Source organism: Durio zibethinus, chromosome 21, assembly GCF_047325235.1.
Source record: "Durio zibethinus cultivar Kanyao isolate XHJ-2024 chromosome 21, ASM4732523v1, whole genome shotgun sequence".
In the NCBI taxonomy this organism is placed as follows: domain Eukaryota; kingdom Viridiplantae; phylum Streptophyta; class Magnoliopsida; order Malvales; family Malvaceae; genus Durio; species Durio zibethinus.
Genome location: NC_143182.1, coordinates 10,022,559 through 10,042,903, shown reverse-complemented (window position 1 = coordinate 10,042,903; position 20,345 = coordinate 10,022,559). Strand labels below are relative to the sequence as shown.

The following is a 20,345-nucleotide window of genomic DNA, read 5'->3' as shown; positions in this document are numbered from 1 at the left end:
CTAAGACAATACAAAAACATGGGCCTCAATTGTTTACTAATAGGTGCTACCATTAATATCCTACTGCAAAGTAGGAAAGAATCATAAATTTTATATCGATTGTGTATTAAAATTGATCATAAGATATAAAAATTTTATCATTTTTTTTTTACGAGACGTTTTTTGTGAGATAAAATCGTTTTGTGAGACATCTTTTGTGAGACAAAATCGTGAGATTAAAAGAATTAAAGCAGATAATAACTCATAAGTTGATATAAAACCATGACAGTTAAGTTGATATGAAACACGAAATAAGTCATCCTTGTGTCCCGAAAGTGCACAAGCTTGAAGCTTAATGACAATGTGTCACAAAAAATGGTATGCCTGGAGCTTAATAGCAATTTACCACTGAAGATGATGTGCTTCCATTGGAGTGAGAGAAGATGCTACGATCCTAAGAACGAGCTATGAATCCCACATTGATTGTGTAGTTGATCATAAGATATAAGTATTCACACCATATTTTCCTTATGAAATGTCTTATGTGAGATAAAACCATTAAGCCAAGGTGGTTGAAACAAACAATATATCACAAATTGGTATGAAAATATATATATTTTTTGTGAAATAAAACCATGAGGTCAATGGATCGAAACGGATAAAATCTTACAAATTAATATGAACCGTGACTGTTAAATTGATTTGAGACACAGAAGAAATCATCCCCATGTCGTGTGACCTGAAGCTTAAGTCTTGTCTCGTGTCATAGAAACCCGTCACAATAACTTGCATTTAACCATAGAATGCACGCCATGTCTCTCCATCACCACTAGCTGACTTGGTTGTTGGAATCCAATTAGTTTTAGTTTGTTCTCTGTGGAACTATGTGCCAGTGGTGCTTGCCACTAGCTCTCTGGTCTCGTGCAGGGTCTGAAAAATCAATTCCGAGAATTAGCTAACATATACAAGTGCCAGGAAAAAAAAACATGAAATCCATTGACGGGCAATGATTCACTCCCTTTCAGAGTATGAATCAGTATGAATCTGCTTTTACACATCATTCCTGGCTTAATCTATTTAAGTCATATCACATTTGCTTAAAATTCCCAAAGAACGAATACCTTAAGGTCCTCGCCTAAAGCTTGATTAAATGGGCTTTGGATTCTTTGCCAGACCATAATAGAAGTAGGCAAGTTTGCAGCACGGACCAGCTGAAGAAAGCAGGCTAAAGGCTCATAATTAATTTGTAAAAATGGAGCTGGTTTCTGGGTTTTGGAAGCAATGGCTCGACTTACATCGGTCTCTGGGCCTACTCGAATAACATAAAGAGGAAGCTTTCTCCTCTTTTGTTGTCAATAATCCACCTTTCAACTAAAGTTTCGATGCCGTTACAAGAAAAGGGGCCGTGATAGTGGGTACGGTAGATGATATGTTCTCTGCATCTGCAATTTTAGCCAGAACTGAATTTATAGCATGTGACAGTTCGGGTGGCTCCAAATGATGTAGCATCACCACTGTTGTCTGAAATGGAGCAAAAGGAAAGATAAAATTCCAGAAATATGCTGTTCAAAGTCATCTTTCTATTTATTGCTCATAAAACCAAGATGTTTCATGCAATTATTCAGGGTTAAAAAGAAAAGCATGCCACCTAGTGATATTTCAGGAGCAATAATTCATTGGATTGATACACCCGTACATGAAGACAAATGGTCTTATTCCTTTTCTCACAAGAACATTCTTTGTCAAGGATGATTTTTTCACCACTAAGATTGCCATATATTGGAATTCAACACCAAATTTCATAAGTATTTGACAAAAGGAAGGCTTAAAAAGAAAAGATAAGTATTGGAGAGATGGCGTCAGTTGCCTCGTGGAAAAGGGTTCCCTTCGGCTCTCTTCCTAATTAGCTTTCATATGTACCCAAAAAAAAAAAAAGAAAACCCCTTTTAAATTATGTCATGCATGAAAGATAGAGCTGAAACCCACCCTCAAAGAGCATAGCTGAAGCCTACCTTCAAAGAGCATCTCTCAGAGAGTACTTCTTTTCCTCTGATTTTACCAGGAAACAAACTCTCAAAAACCAGTAGCTTGATAGGATTCCTCATTTACGATCATATTTACAAGCAAATCCACAACATTACCTTCGCCAAGAACAAAACGTACAATTTTTTTCTTTAAAGTTGTTAAGTTAATGGCAAAAAAAGGGAACCCTTCAAAATGGTACCTTCACATTGTATTCATCTCTCAATTGAGCGACAGAGCCAGTCGAATTTAGATGCCGAGGGTTGCATTCCCGTAATCCCAGGTGGAGTAAATCTAAGCTGAGAACAAACTAACATTGAAAAGGCAGCTTTATTAATCAGGGTTTGAAATGAAGATCAGACTCACACTTTACTGTAAGGGCGGGGAGTAGGGCTGAGACCTTGGTCGATGGCGTTTCCGAGCCCATCTTAGTCGTCATAAATGAAGAATAAATTCAAAGCTACCTTCATTCTCCATAGCTTTCTATTTTGGCTTTCGTCGCTGCTCCGGAGTGAGAGTGATTCCAGATTTTCCTCTAGATCCATGGAGGCAGTAAGGCACTCCATTACGATGACGATGAGAGTGTGATTCAGTCGCCGTTTGGATTTCACCTTTCGGTGTGGTGTAATTAAATTTATTGTTAATTGAATTTAAATATAAATTTAAGTGAAATTAAATTAACTTAAAATTTTTATTAAAATTTTGTAATTATAATTATAATAAATTTTTTTAATCACAAATATAATAATAATAATAATTATTTTTAATTTTATCACAATTAATTTTAACGTCAATTCAAATAAATTTTCAAAAACTAAAATAAAATTTTAAAAAATCAAATCATCTTGGCATGAATTGCGTAGAAAAGAAATGGCATCCGAAATTTTATAGTTAAAATTTTCACCCAAAAATTAAATTTGTTTACTAGAAAATACAAAAGTAAAATTTTTTTTTAATTCTTAATTTATTATTAATCTTTTATTTTATTATATATTTAGTCAAACAATATATTACGCCATTAAATACTTTCAAACCATAATTTTTAAGTATTAATCTTAATAGCATCTTAACTAATTCAAAAAATAATGACACTAAAAAAATATTTTTAAAAAATTAGTCTTTTAGCATTTATTATCTAAAAAATATGAATAACCAAAAATATAAATTAATTCATGATTCTTCAATTTGCTTTTAAGTCTTTTGCTTCTAGCCTTATGGCTACAAAAACTTCTAAAAAAATATAAAAATTTAGTTTTGAATCAAATTTTTTTTCTTTATCTGTAATAGAGTTTATTATCAAAATATTTTATTATGTTTTTATTTTTTTATTTTAATGAAGATAAAATCCTATTACAAAAAAAAAAAAGAGTTTTAATTCGAAACTAAATTTTTATGTCTTTTTAAAAATTTTTGTGAACACTAAATCATGAAATGAAAGATTATTGTGTTCTTGTATTGAAACTACACATAAGTAAAATTTTATTAACAAAGCTTTAAAATAAAGTATTCTGCCAATAAATAAATAGAGGTGTTAAAATATTTTTTAAAAGTTTTATTTAATGTTTGATTCTCATCTAGTTAAAAAAAATATTTTTTTAAAAGTATGAAAATATTAATATTTTAATAATATTAAATATATTTTAAAATAAAATATAAGGAAAAATAAATTTAATCAATAAAATAATATATCTGAATGGCCCGCGAACAGATGGCGTTTGTATTCTTGTACATACAATGCTAAAAGAAAATTGTTGTTCAAATTTAAATTTAAGCATTTTCCTATTTTTTTAATTAAATATTTTCTTAAATAGTATGAAAATAAAAAATATTTTTTTGTAAGAAACAGGAATGAAAATTCAGAAATAAATAAATTTTTTAATTTTTTAAATTAAAATAAAATATATCTTATTTGATAATTTAAAATAAATAATTATAAATTATATATTTAAAATAACTTTAATAAATAATTATCTACAAAATGTAAATATCAGATTTATTCGAAAAAAAAAAGTTTAACCGATTTAATAGTCGGTTATGACAAACTGCACGGATTCCTCCCAAAGTAAGGAGTAAAAAATATTAAATAAATAAAAAAAAACCGTCGGTAGAGATGGTAGTAATATTAGCGACGTAAGCTGGCGCCAAAACCCACTGCAAAGATCTCAAAACCTCGAACGATCCAATCTAAACCCGCTGAATTCCAAGCTTTCTTTAGCCCAAAATAAAAAACGTCAAGAAACAAAGTTAAGTAAAAACAAAATTACGAGAAAATGAAGAAGACGGCGCATTCTTGGTTCTTAGGCGGACCCAGCAGCAGCGGTGTCGATCAACAGAAATCACCGTCTTTGCTGGCAGATTGGAATGGCTACGCCGCTTCCCAAGACTCTGATTCTGCTGCTCTTGGGTTCGATCTAGAAGCCGCCGTCCGTACCACCACCGACAAAGTGAGCGGCACATTTAACGGGTACGTATTTCGTAAGAATATGAGAAAAAAATTGTCTTTAGCGTTGATTTTGATAAATAACGTTTTGTTGTTTGAGTTTTATATTGCTTTCTTTGCTTCGTAGCAAAAGGGTATCTTTCTGTTGTTTGTTTTGTTTTCTTGGTTTAATTCGGTAGTTCTTTTTTGGGTTTGATGAACTGGATTGAATACCGGCTCATTTCGTTAGAAAAATTCTACCCTTTTGTAAAAGGAACAAAGGGTTAAACTAATGCAATATGTTCTGTTCAAGTAGTTATGAGTTAGAATTTGAGACACTACTTGAAAGTTTCAGGTAGGACTGCAATCAATCCGAGCTGAGTAGGTATAGTGACAGGCTCAATTTCAACTCGATTAGGCTCAAATATGATCATCTCAAGTAGGGAACTTGATACTCAACTAGAGTTCGAGCGGTTCTAAGATTGTTGGAGTTTGTGTTTCTAATTATATAATTAAGCTAACTAAATTAATTAAAGTTTATAGAAATTGGCTTATGTGGGATATGGTTAGCTTAATTATATAAATATAAACATAAACTCCAACAAGAATTCAATAATCATATATGTAAAACTAATAGAAAAAGATCAATATTGAACAGGTTGAGCTTGAGTTTTCGTTGAGCTGAGCTTGAATAGCTTGACCCCTTTACAGCACTATTCAGGTTTGAATATTAAGGAAGGGAGGGTAAGGTTTATCGGATGGAAGGGACGCAAGTGAGCCACTAACTTTGCAATATTGGTTTTGTTTATGGGATGGTTGATAGAGAACATTAATTATCTAAAAAGGAGGCAAAGATGGCAGATTGTGGAGCACCATTTGCTACTGTACATGGTTTAGGTGGATTAGGTTTGATAAGTAAAGATTCCTTAAGGTAGCAGTGTTTCAATTCTTTAATTTCTTTCCTATGTTTGGTCAAACCTATGGAAGATTTATTTGCTTTTCATATAGCTTGTTTAAATTTTATAACAAAGTTCAAATTTAAGATATTGTTGGATTGTAAAAAGAAGGTTTAAAAAACTTGCCAATAAAAATCTTCTTTTCTCCATTATTGTAGGATGGCAGTGGTTGTAAACTGTATCAGGATCGGATATTTCAATCTAAGTTATTGCATTTGCTAGTACTAGTGACTAATTTCATTCGGGAGCTTTTCAAGCAAAGTAGATGGGTTTTACAATTCATGCCATTAGCTGTTTTCAGTGATTGGCCCCATTTGTTCTGGCAACCTTTTCTTCTCCTCACTACCATAGTCTTTAAGGGTTCTTTCCTTGCATTCTGCCTGTGGCATTGATATTAGGTTTGGTTTTCTTCATTTTATGAGTAGCATTAGTATGGTCATGTGGGTGCAATAGGTTTCTTGTGGATGTGATGAAGGATAATGTGTGCTTTAACCTTTATGCGTGGAGCGTAGTTTTCAGCTTATGCAATTTTCTTTTTACCTTTACAATGAGAATCTCTTTTGAATTAAATTCTGGTTTCTGTCTAAGCAGAAGAAGAGGCAAAAGCCTCATTTTCAGAAAAGTCTGGCTTATTTTTGGTTTGAGCTCCACTCACTAATTTCTCAGTAGTCATTATTTCTTATATTTGAATTATCATACTGGAATAACTCTTCAGGGTCTCAAAAGGAGTCAGAGACTTACCAGGCAGCTTTCACTCTGCAACTAGCAATGTACCTTCTGGTAAATCCTTAATGTACTTCGGCATGCTCCTTGCTGCTGGAGTGTTCTTCATTTTGATTGCGTTCACCATGTTCCTTCCAGTGATAGTATTGGTGCCTCAGAAATTTGCTATCTGCTTTACAATCGGTTGTGCATTAATTGTTGGCTCATTCTTTGCTTTGAAAGGTCCTCGAAATCAGCTTGCTCACATGTCCTCCAAAGAGGTATATTAGTTCCTTGCTTTCTTTTTGCCTGGTACACATTTTTATTTACCACTAAAACTGGCCATTTAAAGACCACTCTGTATTCGAAGTAATCTTTTTTAACACTTCATACAGCCTCCTAAAATATCTCATATTTTCTGTCTTTCTTCTCTACCTTCAGAGGCTGCCTTTTTCATTGGGTTTCATAGGCAGTATGGTGGGAACCATTTATGTTTCCATGTGGCTTCATAGTTACTTTCTTTCCGTGCTGTTCTCTGTATTACAGGTATTACCACTGTATCAGTCTGTATTTTCTTTGGTTTTCTTCCTTTATGTTGGGGAAATGGGGTAGGCAAGGCAGGTTTGGTAGAGTTTCTCGACATGTATAAAGAGCCTGAAGTTTTGTTATGCATAAGTTAATGTTCTGAGTGCTGGGTGCCAGCTGTTCTGTGCAATTGTGAAAATGCCTTCTTTGAGTGCTTGCTGTTTTACTAACATTTTGGAATGCCTTATTTTTAAGTAAATTCTGTTATTCATACAATTCCTTCTAGAAATTTATTAGGGATCTTCTAACATATAGGGGGATAGTAACCTGATTCCTTTAGTATTTTGCCACCATACATTTTGAGACAGATGTTAAGACTATAATGTATTATGCTTCTTATGAGTTACGAATTAAAATAAGTAACCATTAACATTTTCTGTGTGTCATATTGCTACATTCTGCATTAAAAGTGGTGGAACACCAGTTAGTTGAATTGATGCCTCTTTGATCTTTTTTAGGTTGTTTCACTATCATACTATGCCATATCCTACTTCCCTGGAGGATCTGCTGGATTGAAATTTCTTTCTTCTGCTCTTACCTCGTCGGTATGGAGATGCTTTGGGAGGTGATAGTCCAGGCTTCTCATATGGTAATTTGGTCATTCACAACTTGCAGCCTTTTACGAGATTCAGGTTCTTCCAATATTCATTGTTGTGAAACATTAGTAGTTATGTATAATCTTTCTTGGAGTAACTTCTGATCAAATTATGAGATATAACTGAGTTGCCTTTCAGATTCAACCATATTTTAGGCACATGATAAATTCCTGTACATTTGTTCTTTTAAAATCTAAATAGTCACGATAACATAATGCATTTTTTTAAAAATTATTTCTTTATATTTTGTCATTTTGGAAGATGCTTTTGGGCCCCTGTGGAAATATTTATATTATCTGCTTGAAAGAGGACCGATAGTGAGTGAAGTTAAAACTAATGTTTGAGCACCCTTGCATCCTAGCCTAATCCTTATTGCAACTAGTACAAGCATCTCCCCCCTATGTCCCATAGTAGAACAAACTAGAATCTCATGTATTATGTTGCTTGGAGTTGAGAGCCAGCGATGGATACGGGTATGTATCAAATAGACAGATGCATGTACTTTTTTCTTTTCTAAAATTTTTCATTTATTAGGAGGGTGAGAAAGCCATACCCATGTCCATTGATTATATATGGGTCGGACACGGGTATCTCAAGAAAAATTACACATAAGAGCAACGGAGCTTATGTATGCATTCATCTCTCTAAATTGGCCAACATCTATTTTGGCCATGAGCCAACATTACATGGTGTTTCAGTCTTGCAAAATGTGATAACAGGTCAGAGAATGTAAATAACAGCGAATTCCTATTTCAATACAGAGGATGGTTGTGTACATGTTACTAATCTTATTTTTACTGTGTATCAATATGAACAAGGAGAGGCTTATATGAACAAGTACATATAAGCCTTTTCTTGTTCATATATACATATATATATATATATATTAGTTTTTGGTACGTGCATTGCGCACATGTAATTCTTATCTCTAAAAATTCATTTCAATAAATATTTTTATGCTATAATAATAATAGTAATAAATATTAATAATATGATTTTGATTTTGGTATAATATGAGTAAATTTTAATAGTTTTTTATATAATTTTGATTTTGATAACTTTAATAAAATTTTGGTAATCATTGACACGATTTTAGTAATTTTTTATAAAATTTTTGTAACCTTTTGATGTAATTTTAGTAATATTTTTGATAATTATTAATAAAATTTGTGTCATTATATGTTTAATAGTTGATTTTTATAAGAAAGCACAAGTTTAGTTCTAGTATAAGATATATATATTTTTATACAATAACATTATTATTTCATTCAAATTTAGAATTTTTTTCACTAAATTATCAATTATTTATTACTAAATTAGTATTGAGTTACTAACAATTTATGGTTGATTTACTATTAAATTGTTTATGATTTATTATTAAGTTACTAATGATTTGTTATAAAGTTATAATCAATTTATTATTAATTTATCGATAATTTACTATAAAGTTATCAGTAATTAACTAATTTGTTATTAAATTATTACTTATTTATAACTGAACTCTTAGTGATTTATTATTAAGTTATTAATAATTTATATCTTAATTATCAATGATTTATTATTGTGTTATTATACATTTATTACTATATTATTATTAATTTACTACTTAGGTTTTAATTATTTACTACAAAATCATTATAAATTTATTATAAAATGAACCATGATTTATTATCAAGTTATCATTGATTTATATTAAATCATCAATGATTTATTATTAAGTTATCATTGATTAATTATTAAGTTATTGATGATTAATTACTATTAAAGTTATATTAATTTATTTTTAAGTTTTTAATTATTAACTACTAAATTATCATTGATTTACTATTAAGTTATTTATGGCTTACTACTAAAATTATCAATTAATTACTTTTAAATTAGAATTGAATTACTATTAAATCATCATTGATTTATTATAAGTTATCAATTATTAACTACTATGTTATTACTTATTTTTATTAACTTATCATTGATTTACTAATATGTTATTATGCATTTAAAATTATGAAACACAAAATTTAAAAGTTCACTAATAATATATGAGATAATTTTCCTTGAATATAATAACATCATTGTTTTATTCAAGTTTATTTTTTCACTAATTTTTTTATTAAATATGCTCATGGTAGGTTTATCTTAATTCTTAAAATGAAAATTTTGACTTCATTTTTGCTAATACTTAAGGTTCAATATTTGGTAACTTCAAGTGTAATAAAACTTATTGATGATTGATAATTAAGTTATTAGTTATTTACTATTAAACTATCAATGATGTACTACTAATTTATGAATAATTTGTTATTAATTGATAATTGATTTGACATTAAGTTATTAATGATTTGTCCATCATTATTAGTGATTTATTATTAAGTTATTGATGATTTATTATAAAATTATAATTGATTTACTACTAATTTATTGATGATTTACTAAAAAATTATCAGTGATTAACTAATTTATTACTAAATTATTATTAATTTATAACTAAATTATTAGTAACTTACTATTACATTATTAGTGATTTACTACTAAGATATTAATTTACTAATAAATCATCAGTGATTTACTATTATATTTTTGTATATTTATTATTATGTTATCATTGATTTAATACTTAATTTTTAATTATTTATCATAAAATTATCACTGATTTATCACCAAAAAATATATTTATAATTCACTATCAAGTTATTTCTATTTTATATTAAATTATCCATTATTTATTATTAAGTTGCCAATGATTAGCTATTATGTTATCGATTATTTACTACTAAGTTATACTAATTTATGATTAAGTTTTTAATGAATAATTACTAAATTATCAATTATTTATTACAAATTTGTAATTAATTTACTACTAAATTATTTATTATTTATTACTATCAATTAATTTCTATTAATCTAAAACTAATTTACTATTAAATTATCACAAATTTAGTATAACATTATCATTGATTTATTACTAAATTATCAATAATTAACTACTAAGTTATCATTTATTTTTATTAAGTTTTTTTATTTAGTATTATGCTGTTATGTATTTATAATTATATTATAATTGATTTACCATTAAAGTAATATGCATTTATTATTGTATTATTACATATTTACTAAAAACTTATCAATTATAATAAGCATTTATTATTGCATTATTATAGATTTACTAAAAAATTATTAATTATTGATTATTAAATTACCAATCATTTATTATTAAGTTATTATTAATTTACTATAAATTTATCGATTATTATTACTAAATTATACTGTTTATGTTTAAGTTTGTAATGATTAATTACTAATTTATTAATTATCTACTACTATATTATCATTGATTTGTGTATATTCAAAAAAATAATCAAAATATATGCTAGATGATGTAATTTGTAAGGTAGAGAAAGAAAAAATAAAAAGTTCGAATATAAATGATTTGAAAATATGAGTAAATATTTTTACTTTATTATCAATAGTTTAAGAAGAAATAATAAATTAAAATCATAACTTTTTATACTAATGCAAGTATTAAAATTAAATTAAATAAATATATACAATATACATTAAGTTAAATTTTAAAGATATATTTCCAAATTTTTAGTTCATGATAAAATGGTACATATTAAGATAATTTTTATTAATGATTTAATTAAATTATTAGTGTATATATTTTCATACCTGTTAACGAAATATAATTGCATATAAAATATTAAAAATTTTGAAGTGTTCTATCACCAATAGAAGTAATAAATTTTGCTTTATATTTCTATTTTTAAATATATAATTTTTGGTAAAAAATATTATTATATATGTGATAAAAGTAATGAGAAAATTTTTACTAAATAAAATTTATAAAAATTGAACATACCATAATTTTAAAAAGTATTAAATTCACAATAACTCTTTTTTTACATTCTCCATAAAAAAAATTTTTATACTAAATAAAAAGGTGGTATATTTTTAATTATTGCTTTATTGTTATTATTATCATTTAAAATGACTTTTTTAATATTTTGATGACAATCAACTTGTCGATTGGAAATAGTAAAAAATATTTTAAGGGGTTATAACAACTCAAATAATATTTAATTATATATTGTATTTTTTAATGAGTATGAACTATAATATCTCTTTCAAAAATATTGTTTGAATTGTTTCTTTCAACCCATAAAACAATAATTTAATCAACAAACGAGCGATTATAAATTTATTGATCTAAATTAACATTTCTGCAATATTAATTTTAATATTCTCAAAAGAAGATTTATAATTTGATCTCTGCAATACTTGGATATAAAGATTTTCTTCTATAATTATTATTAGTATCTTCAGCTTTTTTGCACTTAAATTTTTATTGTGTTATATTCTCATTCTATTTTGAAATTTATTATCGGTGTTACAAAAGTATAACTAAAATAATATGGATTAATCAACTCAAACTTAAAATAATTTAAAGCTCAAATTGAGTATAAATAAAATTTTATTCATTTTAAACTTTAATTTAATTAAAAATAGTATAATACATATAATTATAAAAATAAATTAACTTGACTCGATTTTAATTGATTTTAAAAGTCAATAACTTAATAGTTATTTAAAACAAAAAATGATTGAACATAATCAAAATCCAAATTTAAATAGTAACTTAATCAAAATATAATATTTCTTATTATTCTTCCATAATAATTTAAAAGTTTATTATTTAAACTTTTTCCTTCATCTTCGATATCTTTTCTTTTCTTTGTGGTTTAATTAATTAATTAATTTTAAAAATATTTTTAAAATAAAATTATAATTATAAATAATTGAGAATACTTTTTTTATTTGGATTTGGGACGATTGGAATCTAATTTTTTTAAATAAAAAAAAATGTATCAATTATTAAGTCAAATTTACTCAATTGCATAAGTAAATAATTAAGTACATTATAAATAGAAGTAAATAAAACTTGGCACAACTTAATTGGTCGTTGATCATAAGTCTAAAATTTCACTCAAAATTTTAAAAAATCAAAATTTAAAATAATTAAAATACTAAATATATAATTAAATAAAAATTTATCGAATAAATTTTGATAATAAATGCATTTAAATCACTTTTAAGTAATTTAGTTAAATTATAATTTATAATAATATTTTTATATTAACGATAATTAATTTGATAAATTTTAATTTTTTAAACAAATATTAATTAATATGGCAACCTTAAAGATTTTGATACAATTATGAATATTCTTAAACTGATATAAAAGAAAAAAAATGAAAGAGTATACAATCCTTTTTTAAATAAAACAATTTTCATATTAATCTTAAAGAAATTTGAAACCAATACATTTGTATTTTTTCATTGAACATCATATAGTACTAAATTTTTTTGTCACATGGAAAACATGGAGTTATGCATAACCAATTAATCCTTCATCTCATTTTTTAACTTAAGATAATCTTCCATTGATATTTTCATCAATTGAATATAGTTATACGTTCTATTAATTGAAAGCTTAATTTTTTTTTTATTTACAAATTTTTATTATACATAATTTTTATTACATAAAAATAATAAAATAATTTTTATTACACACAAATAATAAAATACATAATTTTAAAATATAAAATAAAATCCTAACCTTGGTACTTATCATGTTTTGTTAAGAAAATTTCGATTCTAAGAATAACAAACTTATTATGTAATACCTATACAATTTATAATGGTTTCATTTTTAATATTAATAACATAAAATTTCATGAATGAATGTAATTTTGGTATAAATATATTTAAAAGATAATTCAAATGAATTTTGTTATACTTTAAAAGAATTCACCAAAAACAATTAATTCTACTTCACTTGATAATTTTTTACTTAAAATAATTCATGTTAGGTTGTTAAATTACTTTAATGACAAAAAAAAAAAAAGCAAGCAATTTAATATGATTGAGAAAGATTAAATAATATTGAGATATAAATTAATCATATATAAACATATTAAAATACAAATTAAAAAAAATTAAATCAATTATTATTTCAATAAAGGTAAATAATTTTTATAGCAATTTGATAAGACTCAATTTTGAGCTATTGGTAGCTCTACAATTTTTTGAATTATTGAATTCTACAGGTGAAAAGTTCAATTAAAATATTTAATGAATAACATAATGCTAATTGTTAGTGAATGGAGTGCAATTGATTTGCATTTGATCAATGTTAGTTTTTGTTCATAAGAATAACAATTCTAAAATTCTAAAAGAAAAAAAATACAAAAGATAAATTAATTATAAATGTTATACTAAAGTGAAAGAATGATATATTAAAAAAATATTTCAAGGAACTAAAAAAATTTAATTACATTATCAATTATTAAATATTCAACTCATAAAACATATAAATAATAAAATCATTATTGTACATATATATTTAATATATTAAAACAAAAAATTAAAAGGCAAAAAAAATGCTTAAATGACTTAATTATATTATTTTTAATGAATTTATTTATCAATATAAATTACTTATAAAATTGTTTTTGCAACAACTAAAGAAACAAATTTCATATAATTATTTTATTTTTATGCAAATTAAATTTTTATATAATTGTATTTGTATTTTTATTTAATGCGAAAAATCATTCTACTTATAAAAAAGGAGTTTAACAACAAAAATAAAATCATTTAAATTAAAATTTATAAAAAATTTACTAATGGTATTTTAATCAATTAGTTTTAATACTTTTGAAATTAAAATTTTATTAAGAGTTTAGTCAATAACTTTTAGTACTTTTTCAGTCTAATTATAAAAAAAAAGTCTAATAGTAAGAAAATTCATTTAAATTAAAATTTATTAAAAAAGAGTTACTAAAAATATTTTAGTTAATCACTTTTAACATTTTGAAAATTAAAATTTTAAAATTTTAAATAGTTTAATTTCTCATAATCTTTAATTTTAATTTTAGTTGATTTAATAAATTATACTTAAATAAATTAATGAAAATTATATATTTAAGTATAATTTTATTAATTTAAAAATTTATAAGAATATTTAGGTTAACACTTTTGAAATTCATGTTTTTATATATAGATAAATAGATAGATAATATATATATATATATATATATATATATATTATTGTTGCTGACTCATGTGGCCTATTTCTGACTAGGTCAAAGCAGCAAGAGTATCAGCTCCATTTACTTTCATTTTTAAAGAACTGGTAAGAGTATAATTTACAATACTAAAAGAATATACATGCATGAAAATTTTCTGTAGAAGGTTTTTTTTTTTTTTTTTTTTTTTATGGAAATTGCGGAATGCACACATCCAATCTCACTCAATCTTCCATGCACAAAGAAACAGACTGAATTCTGATGTCCTGCTGGGGCTTCTTGTAGAATAATACCTGGTTCCGGTGTTGGTATCGCTGTCTCCTCCGTGGCTACTACCCTCTTTGTCACTGTCTGCTTCGCCTGCTATCGGCTTGAATATAAACAGGCCATGGCCTGTTCCAGGGCTGCTAAACAACCAGTCATGCACATCCCACAGCACTTGCACCGGCTGCTTATCTACCAAAACAGTCTGGTTACCTCTGAATTTCCACTGCAAATTCCTAACGTGAACCAACACAACACCATCCATGCTAATCCACATTTCAGGGTCTTTTAATCCAGCTGTTGAACTCTCCACAACAATCTCATGTTCTTTTCTTCTGTCATCAAATCTAGCTCTGGTCGCAAAACTCTTCTTGGCGAACACATTTTCCTTCTTGTAAATTAGGAGAGGTTCTATAAAGGCTGGTCTTGATTTCGTTCTCTTGTATGCTTTTTTCTTGTAATCTCCCAACAACAACACCACCTCTTCATCAGCAACTAGAGCAACAAAATAATCTGCTACTGGTTCAGAGGCAGTAGTAAATTTAGCCGAACGAAGATCCCAGTAGACATCTACTTGGCTTCCTTCAACCTCAAAGGATTTGTACCCTTTTTTGCTCCAGAAATGCCAAGGCTTAATATCAATCTTGCATGAATATTGAAAATCTCCTTCCGTACTATTGCTCATAATGTTGAGACAATGATTCATGAGGTTCTTGCACCACAAAATCGTAACGCAACGCCAATAGCCTACTATATTGGTTTGGTACACCAACGTGACGGTGGTCTGATCATTTTTGTTGTTTATGTGGGGCTGACGTTCTTTGGTTATTCTCCCAGCATCAAATGCTGAACTTCGAACTGACTGAGCTCTCACGGGGAAACTAAATGCCATTGTGATGCAATTTTATGGTTACCCTTGATTTGCATGCAAATGGTAATATCCAATCTCTTATTACTTCTCAAGATGCAGCAGAGAAAAACCTATAACTATGCAATTCTACTGCATCTGATCTGATCTTGAAATGGTTTGTCAGGATTGCTCATTTATATAACCATTGATTACCTTGGCTTGGAAAGTTCGAGCAGGAGATGAGAGTAACCTGAGATCTTAGCTGATGACAGATAGGATGCAAAAATCCAGTCCCAAGAAAAAAATTGCAAATGAAACTGAGCATGCTGGTTTGCCAGAAGTTGTGATTTCTGGGAAAGAGACAAAATGAAGGAACAGACGGGAAACTTTGTCCCTCCATGGACGAAAAATCTCCATCCAGAGGTTGTAAGCAAAAAAGGTGTCCGAAAGAAGGGGTCAGGAAAATGTCCTCAAACCTCTTTGCTATATATAGTCTAGTTTGCTTACTCATCAACAACATACAGTTTTTAAAGGAAATTGTACTTCGACCATTATATCTTAACCGACATATAAATTTTTTAACCACCCTGAAATATTAGATACTAGCTCAAATGTCTCTCTTGTACACATACAGACACAAAAATGGAACCAAAAAAAAAAAAAAAAAAGAGGAAAAATTAAGGACTTTCAGGCATAGATGAAATGAATTGTGATGGATGGCTTATAATCTTGTCATGTCATACTGTTTTAAAAGGAAGGATGGTTCATTTTTCTTTTATAGTATCAGGAATTAAGCTTCCATTAATTGATATTATTAATCGAAACTTTCACTAAGCTGTCACCAGCAGTATAAAGGCTATATATGTTGTTTCATCTGCCAGTCCAAATTCCAATCAAATTCTCAGCAAGAATATGACTGCAATTTGACCCACTAGGAGAATAAATGTCTGGTTTTTTCTGTAACACAAGTAACTCATAAAGTCATGTTTTCAACCACAGAAAATGTATAATTCAGAACTAATTCTGACATCTCATACCTAAATATTTCTGGCCAAATTCTACAATAAATTTAACCGTACAAAGGTCATTTACACTACATCCTCATTTTCATATGCTCTAGTCCCTACGTTTTCAAATCTATCTTTTTTATTCCCCCTTCCAGATGATTTCTTGCCACTATATCTGGCTTGTAGGATTCTTTCAATATGATTGGAAGAAGCATCAGCCTGAATGGCCTCTATGTATAACAACTTCACTGAATTCCTAATCCGACGCCTGAAGGTTGGTAGTCAGGACATGGAAGCTACAATTCCCTGCAACCTGCCATGAAATGAAAAGGGCATGATGAGTTCTAAGTTTAATCAAGTTTTGCAGTAGATTAGAAAACTTTAAACAAGGTAATGTCTCCAAGTAGCATGCTAGATAAGGATTAATAATGCACAACCAGATCGTAGTACAGAGATCAAGCCATGAGTTCAAAATATTGTTTAGTTTTCAAATCTAGCTTTTACACACCTTCTGATTATGGCTTGAAGCTGTGCTCTTCTGACACTATCACTGGAAGGATAACCAGAATCATTCCAGTCCTCATGTTTTTCATTTTTGCACCCCATAACCAGCTTCCTCAGGCAAGTTTCTTCACTTTCATCTAATTGGAGTTTCTTTAATTGCTCTTTCATGATCAAGAGTGGTCCAATGAACCATTCAAGGACCTTGTCCCTTGGCATATTACTTCTTGTCAATTCCTCATTGTTAACTGGGAAATTCAACCACATAATCATGATTGTAAACCTAACATCCTCCACAAAGATAATAGAAAAAAAGAGAGAGAAGAGACATACTGATCACTAAGCCAGATGAGTCACACTTAGCTGACGCCAGCAGACACTGCAATATGGAACAAGCAGGTAGTTTTATACCCAACTTTCTACAATTGCCTTTCACAATGGATTCCTCGATGTCCTTGATAGTTATTAGGCCATCACGGAGGAGTATCCTACCATTCACCTCACAGGATTTAAAAAGCCAGTCCCATGCCTGTAAAATTTGGAACATAATTGAGTTCTTGTAAATTAGACATTAACTTTGATGTTATAGATCAAAGAGCAGACCTGCATAGGTCTGTATTGATGGATTGCCCACTTCAATGTTCTTGAGTTTTCTGAAATGAGTTTTTTGCTGGATGAACCCTCTCCTCTATTCTCCAGTTCATTGTAACAATTGTTATCAACCTTTTCCATCTCAGGGCAATGGACAATGTTTCTACGATATCTGGGCCTGGCTGTCAAAAGTATGTCTCAGAATCACAATCAAGGGATATGTGTAACATAAAAGAATAAAATCTTAAAAGCAATGACAAAGAGGTTTCCAAAGCTTCACCTTAGAAAAAGAGCAAATTTGACTTGTACACATGCTTTTTCCTGTAAGTAAATTAAAGAAATTTTAACGCATGATGTACCTGGGCAGGCAGGACCCTTCCCTCAAGTAGAGTAAATCATTTACATATTCATCAAACAGTGAAATCACAGATATAATATAGCAAAATCCCATATGCGGTGAATCTTCCTGGATTTTAACAAATATATGTCAGACAAAATATGAAACCGATTGAACAAAAGACATGTATAGAGTGCTATCATTGAGAAAGGAACCTTTTTCCAGACCTGATGCACAATAACTCCACCATAGAGTCCCAGAAAGAAGCTTGCAATGACAGCTCCCACTACAGCTCCCGCAACAGCCAAAGGCCATAAAAGAATTCCTAAACCAGCAAAAGGAACACACACTGTCTCCAAGAATGGTCCTTCCCTGCCAACTAAATCTTCTAACAGCCTTTTCCAACCTTTGAACAGCATATATGGGCTTTTCCACAATGTAATAGCTGTAATCAAAGGCACATCAACTAACATGCCAATCAGGCCAACCAACAAACAGCCTGGCAATTTTGATAACCTTGCAAGGACAAAATGGAATAAATCTGAAGAGTTTACTCATATGCATTGACTAGTATGCAGCAAAGATTAAAAAGGGAAGCCTCTTACTTTACATTCATCGGCTTCTCATCAGGGGGCATTTTTTCGCTTAGCTCATCCATGTAGGAGAAGTATGAATGGAAGCAAAAATCTACAAAGTCCTCCACCATCATGCAGCTTCTTCTAATACTGGACAAACAACCATCCTGGTCTACAATGAGCTAGTTTTCCATTTGAATTGATTAAAATGGAAATCGACGAAGCCATTATGTATAAAGGTATTCTTCATGCAAGAAAGGAAGATAGACGCAAAGCTCTACAATAATATTGTATATCAATTCTCAATCCGAACAAAATTTCTTACTGACTCAGACAATACCAACAAGAACTTCTGTCAGATAGCTTGTAGTAAAAGAAGCAAACAGAGATGAAGGCAGAGAAAGGAACTCACAGCAAAGCAGTGGTAGCACTTGTCAACTGCATTCTGCCCAACGGCCTCAAAAGTCGCAATAAGGGGAGCAAAAAAACCATACCCTATTCCACCTAAAAGGCTTCCAACAACTGCTACGACTGGCCAGAGAACCAGTGGCACAACCAACGACACCAAAACCACAATCTTTAGAACCAGCCCCAGCCTCTTTGTTCTAAAATCAAAAGTCCAAAAAAAAACCAGAAATAAGAACACAACACAACACAACATTCTCTACTTCCTGAAAAGTTTAATGGGACTACGATTGCAAGTATAACAGTACATGTAAGACAATTCAAGTGCAAGGGAAGCAAACCTTGCCACACAGAAGTAGGTCCATAGGAAATGTGCAGGCCAAAGCCCAATCACCACTGCCGAATTCCCAGTCACAGTAATTCCCACCACAACAGGACCAATGATTGCAGCTGTTACGAAAAAAACAGACCCAAAAACTAAATAAAACATCTTTTTTTGCACTGATCACTAATCTAACCATCCATTCCAGTCATGTGCACAAGCATTAGCATATGACATCCAGCAAAGCTCTCAAACATCATGAACTAAATTCACATGCTCATAAAGGTAAAAATTTAAACATGGGTAGTTTTTAATTTGTAAACTAATACCAAAAGAAGCAATTTTAATGCGGTTCCAATAAAAAATTTACAGTAATTTGTTTTTTTTTTTTCACTACTTTTCTTGTTTCTACCTCATTTTGTAAGTACCTTTGAGAAGGCCAAGGATAAAGAGCAAGAAGAAGAAGGGAAGAAATGAGAAAAAACTCCAGAGTTTAGCCAAGAACCCCGCGGGAACCTCCATGTTTGTTTCAAGTGAGCTTTTGGGAGAGGATAATTTTGGAGATGTATGGAGGGCAATAAAGGAAAAGTGTTGCTTTGAGTTCTTCCTTTCTGTTTCCCTTAAAAATCAGATTAAAGGAGAAAAAGAATGAGAAGTGTAAGAGACTACGTGGCCGGAGAAGGTTGTCAAGGGACACGTGGCGAGACGAGGAGGTGTTCAAGCAGTGAAACTTCGTGGAAAAGTGTGCATGGAGATGGTGACACCTCACCGGAGGTTTTCATCACGTTTTCGCCGGGAACCAACCGACTTTAAGGTTTTCTGACGTCGCAAAATTAAGGGCGTTATTGTATTTTCACATTTTCTCCGTTGTTTATTCTCACCAACCGAGTTAACGATTTTTGCTTCGATACGTAATTGATTGTATTCGAGTTAATATAATATTAAATTTAAATTTAAATTTGATTTAAAATTTAAAATTTTATTTAAATTTAATTAAATTTGATTTTTTTAATTTAAATTTAATTTAAGATAAAAATTAAAGTATTTAAATTTATTTGATTAGATTTTATTAATATATAAAAATAAATTCAATTTTTATATATAATAAAAATTTAATTATTTATGTTTGAACTCGAGTTCAAATTT

General features: G+C 29.0%; 3 protein-coding genes and 1 pseudogene across 9 annotated transcripts; 1 reads left to right on the top strand and 3 right to left on the bottom strand.

Annotated features, from left to right (window-relative positions):
• Positions 1-568: 568 nt before the first annotated feature.
• On the bottom strand, positions 569-2,612 carry LOC149512875 (uncharacterized; annotated as a pseudogene). Its single transcript, XR_016331374.1, has 4 exons — positions 2,368-2,612; positions 2,204-2,300; positions 1,101-1,500; positions 569-909 (listed from the first exon to the last, which is right to left on the bottom strand). The product of XR_016331374.1 is annotated as an uncharacterized LOC149512875 (transcript).
• Positions 2,613-4,072: 1,460 nt separating this feature from the next.
• On the top strand, positions 4,073-14,914 carry LOC111305522 (protein transport protein SFT2-like). Of its 5 annotated transcripts, none has more exons than XM_089750245.1 (5): positions 4,083-4,465; positions 6,092-6,156; positions 6,238-6,359; positions 6,520-6,624; positions 7,122-7,511. In XM_089750245.1, the coding sequence occupies exons 1-5, from the start codon at positions 4,272-4,274 to the stop codon at positions 7,230-7,232; spliced, it is 597 nt and encodes a 198-aa protein (XP_089606371.1). In that variant the 5' UTR covers positions 4,083-4,271; the 3' UTR covers positions 7,233-7,511. The 5 variants fall into 5 exon arrangements, 4 of the variants coding, with proteins under 4 accessions (XP_089606372.1, XP_089606371.1, XP_089606373.1 ...); XR_016331198.1 differs by adding an exon at positions 14,633-14,914 and having other exon boundaries at positions 4,084-4,465; positions 6,092-6,359; positions 7,122-7,295; XM_089750247.1 differs by having other exon boundaries at positions 4,084-4,465; positions 6,322-6,359.
• On the bottom strand, positions 14,568-16,304 carry LOC111306470 (uncharacterized). Its single transcript, XM_022904322.2, has one exon. The coding sequence runs from the start codon at positions 15,501-15,503 to the stop codon at positions 14,568-14,570; it is 936 nt and encodes a 311-aa protein (XP_022760057.2). The 5' UTR covers positions 15,504-16,304.
• Positions 16,305-16,430: 126 nt separating this feature from the next.
• On the bottom strand, positions 16,431-19,964 carry LOC111305521 (putative membrane protein At3g27390). 2 transcript variants are annotated; one of them, XM_089750243.1, is made up of 10 exons: positions 19,628-19,964; positions 19,186-19,327; positions 18,885-19,077; positions 18,503-18,654; positions 18,125-18,413; positions 17,920-18,026; positions 17,573-17,738; positions 17,303-17,498; positions 16,977-17,217; positions 16,431-16,781 (listed from the first exon to the last, which is right to left on the bottom strand). In XM_089750243.1, exons 1-10 carry the CDS (start codon positions 19,719-19,721, stop codon positions 16,751-16,753), a joined length of 1,611 nt encoding a protein of 536 aa, XP_089606369.1. In that variant the 5' UTR covers positions 19,722-19,964; the 3' UTR covers positions 16,431-16,750. The 2 variants fall into 2 exon arrangements, with proteins under 2 accessions (XP_089606369.1, XP_089606370.1); XM_089750244.1 differs by having other exon boundaries at positions 19,219-19,327; positions 19,628-19,962.
• Between the last annotated feature and the right edge of the window lie 381 nt (positions 19,965-20,345).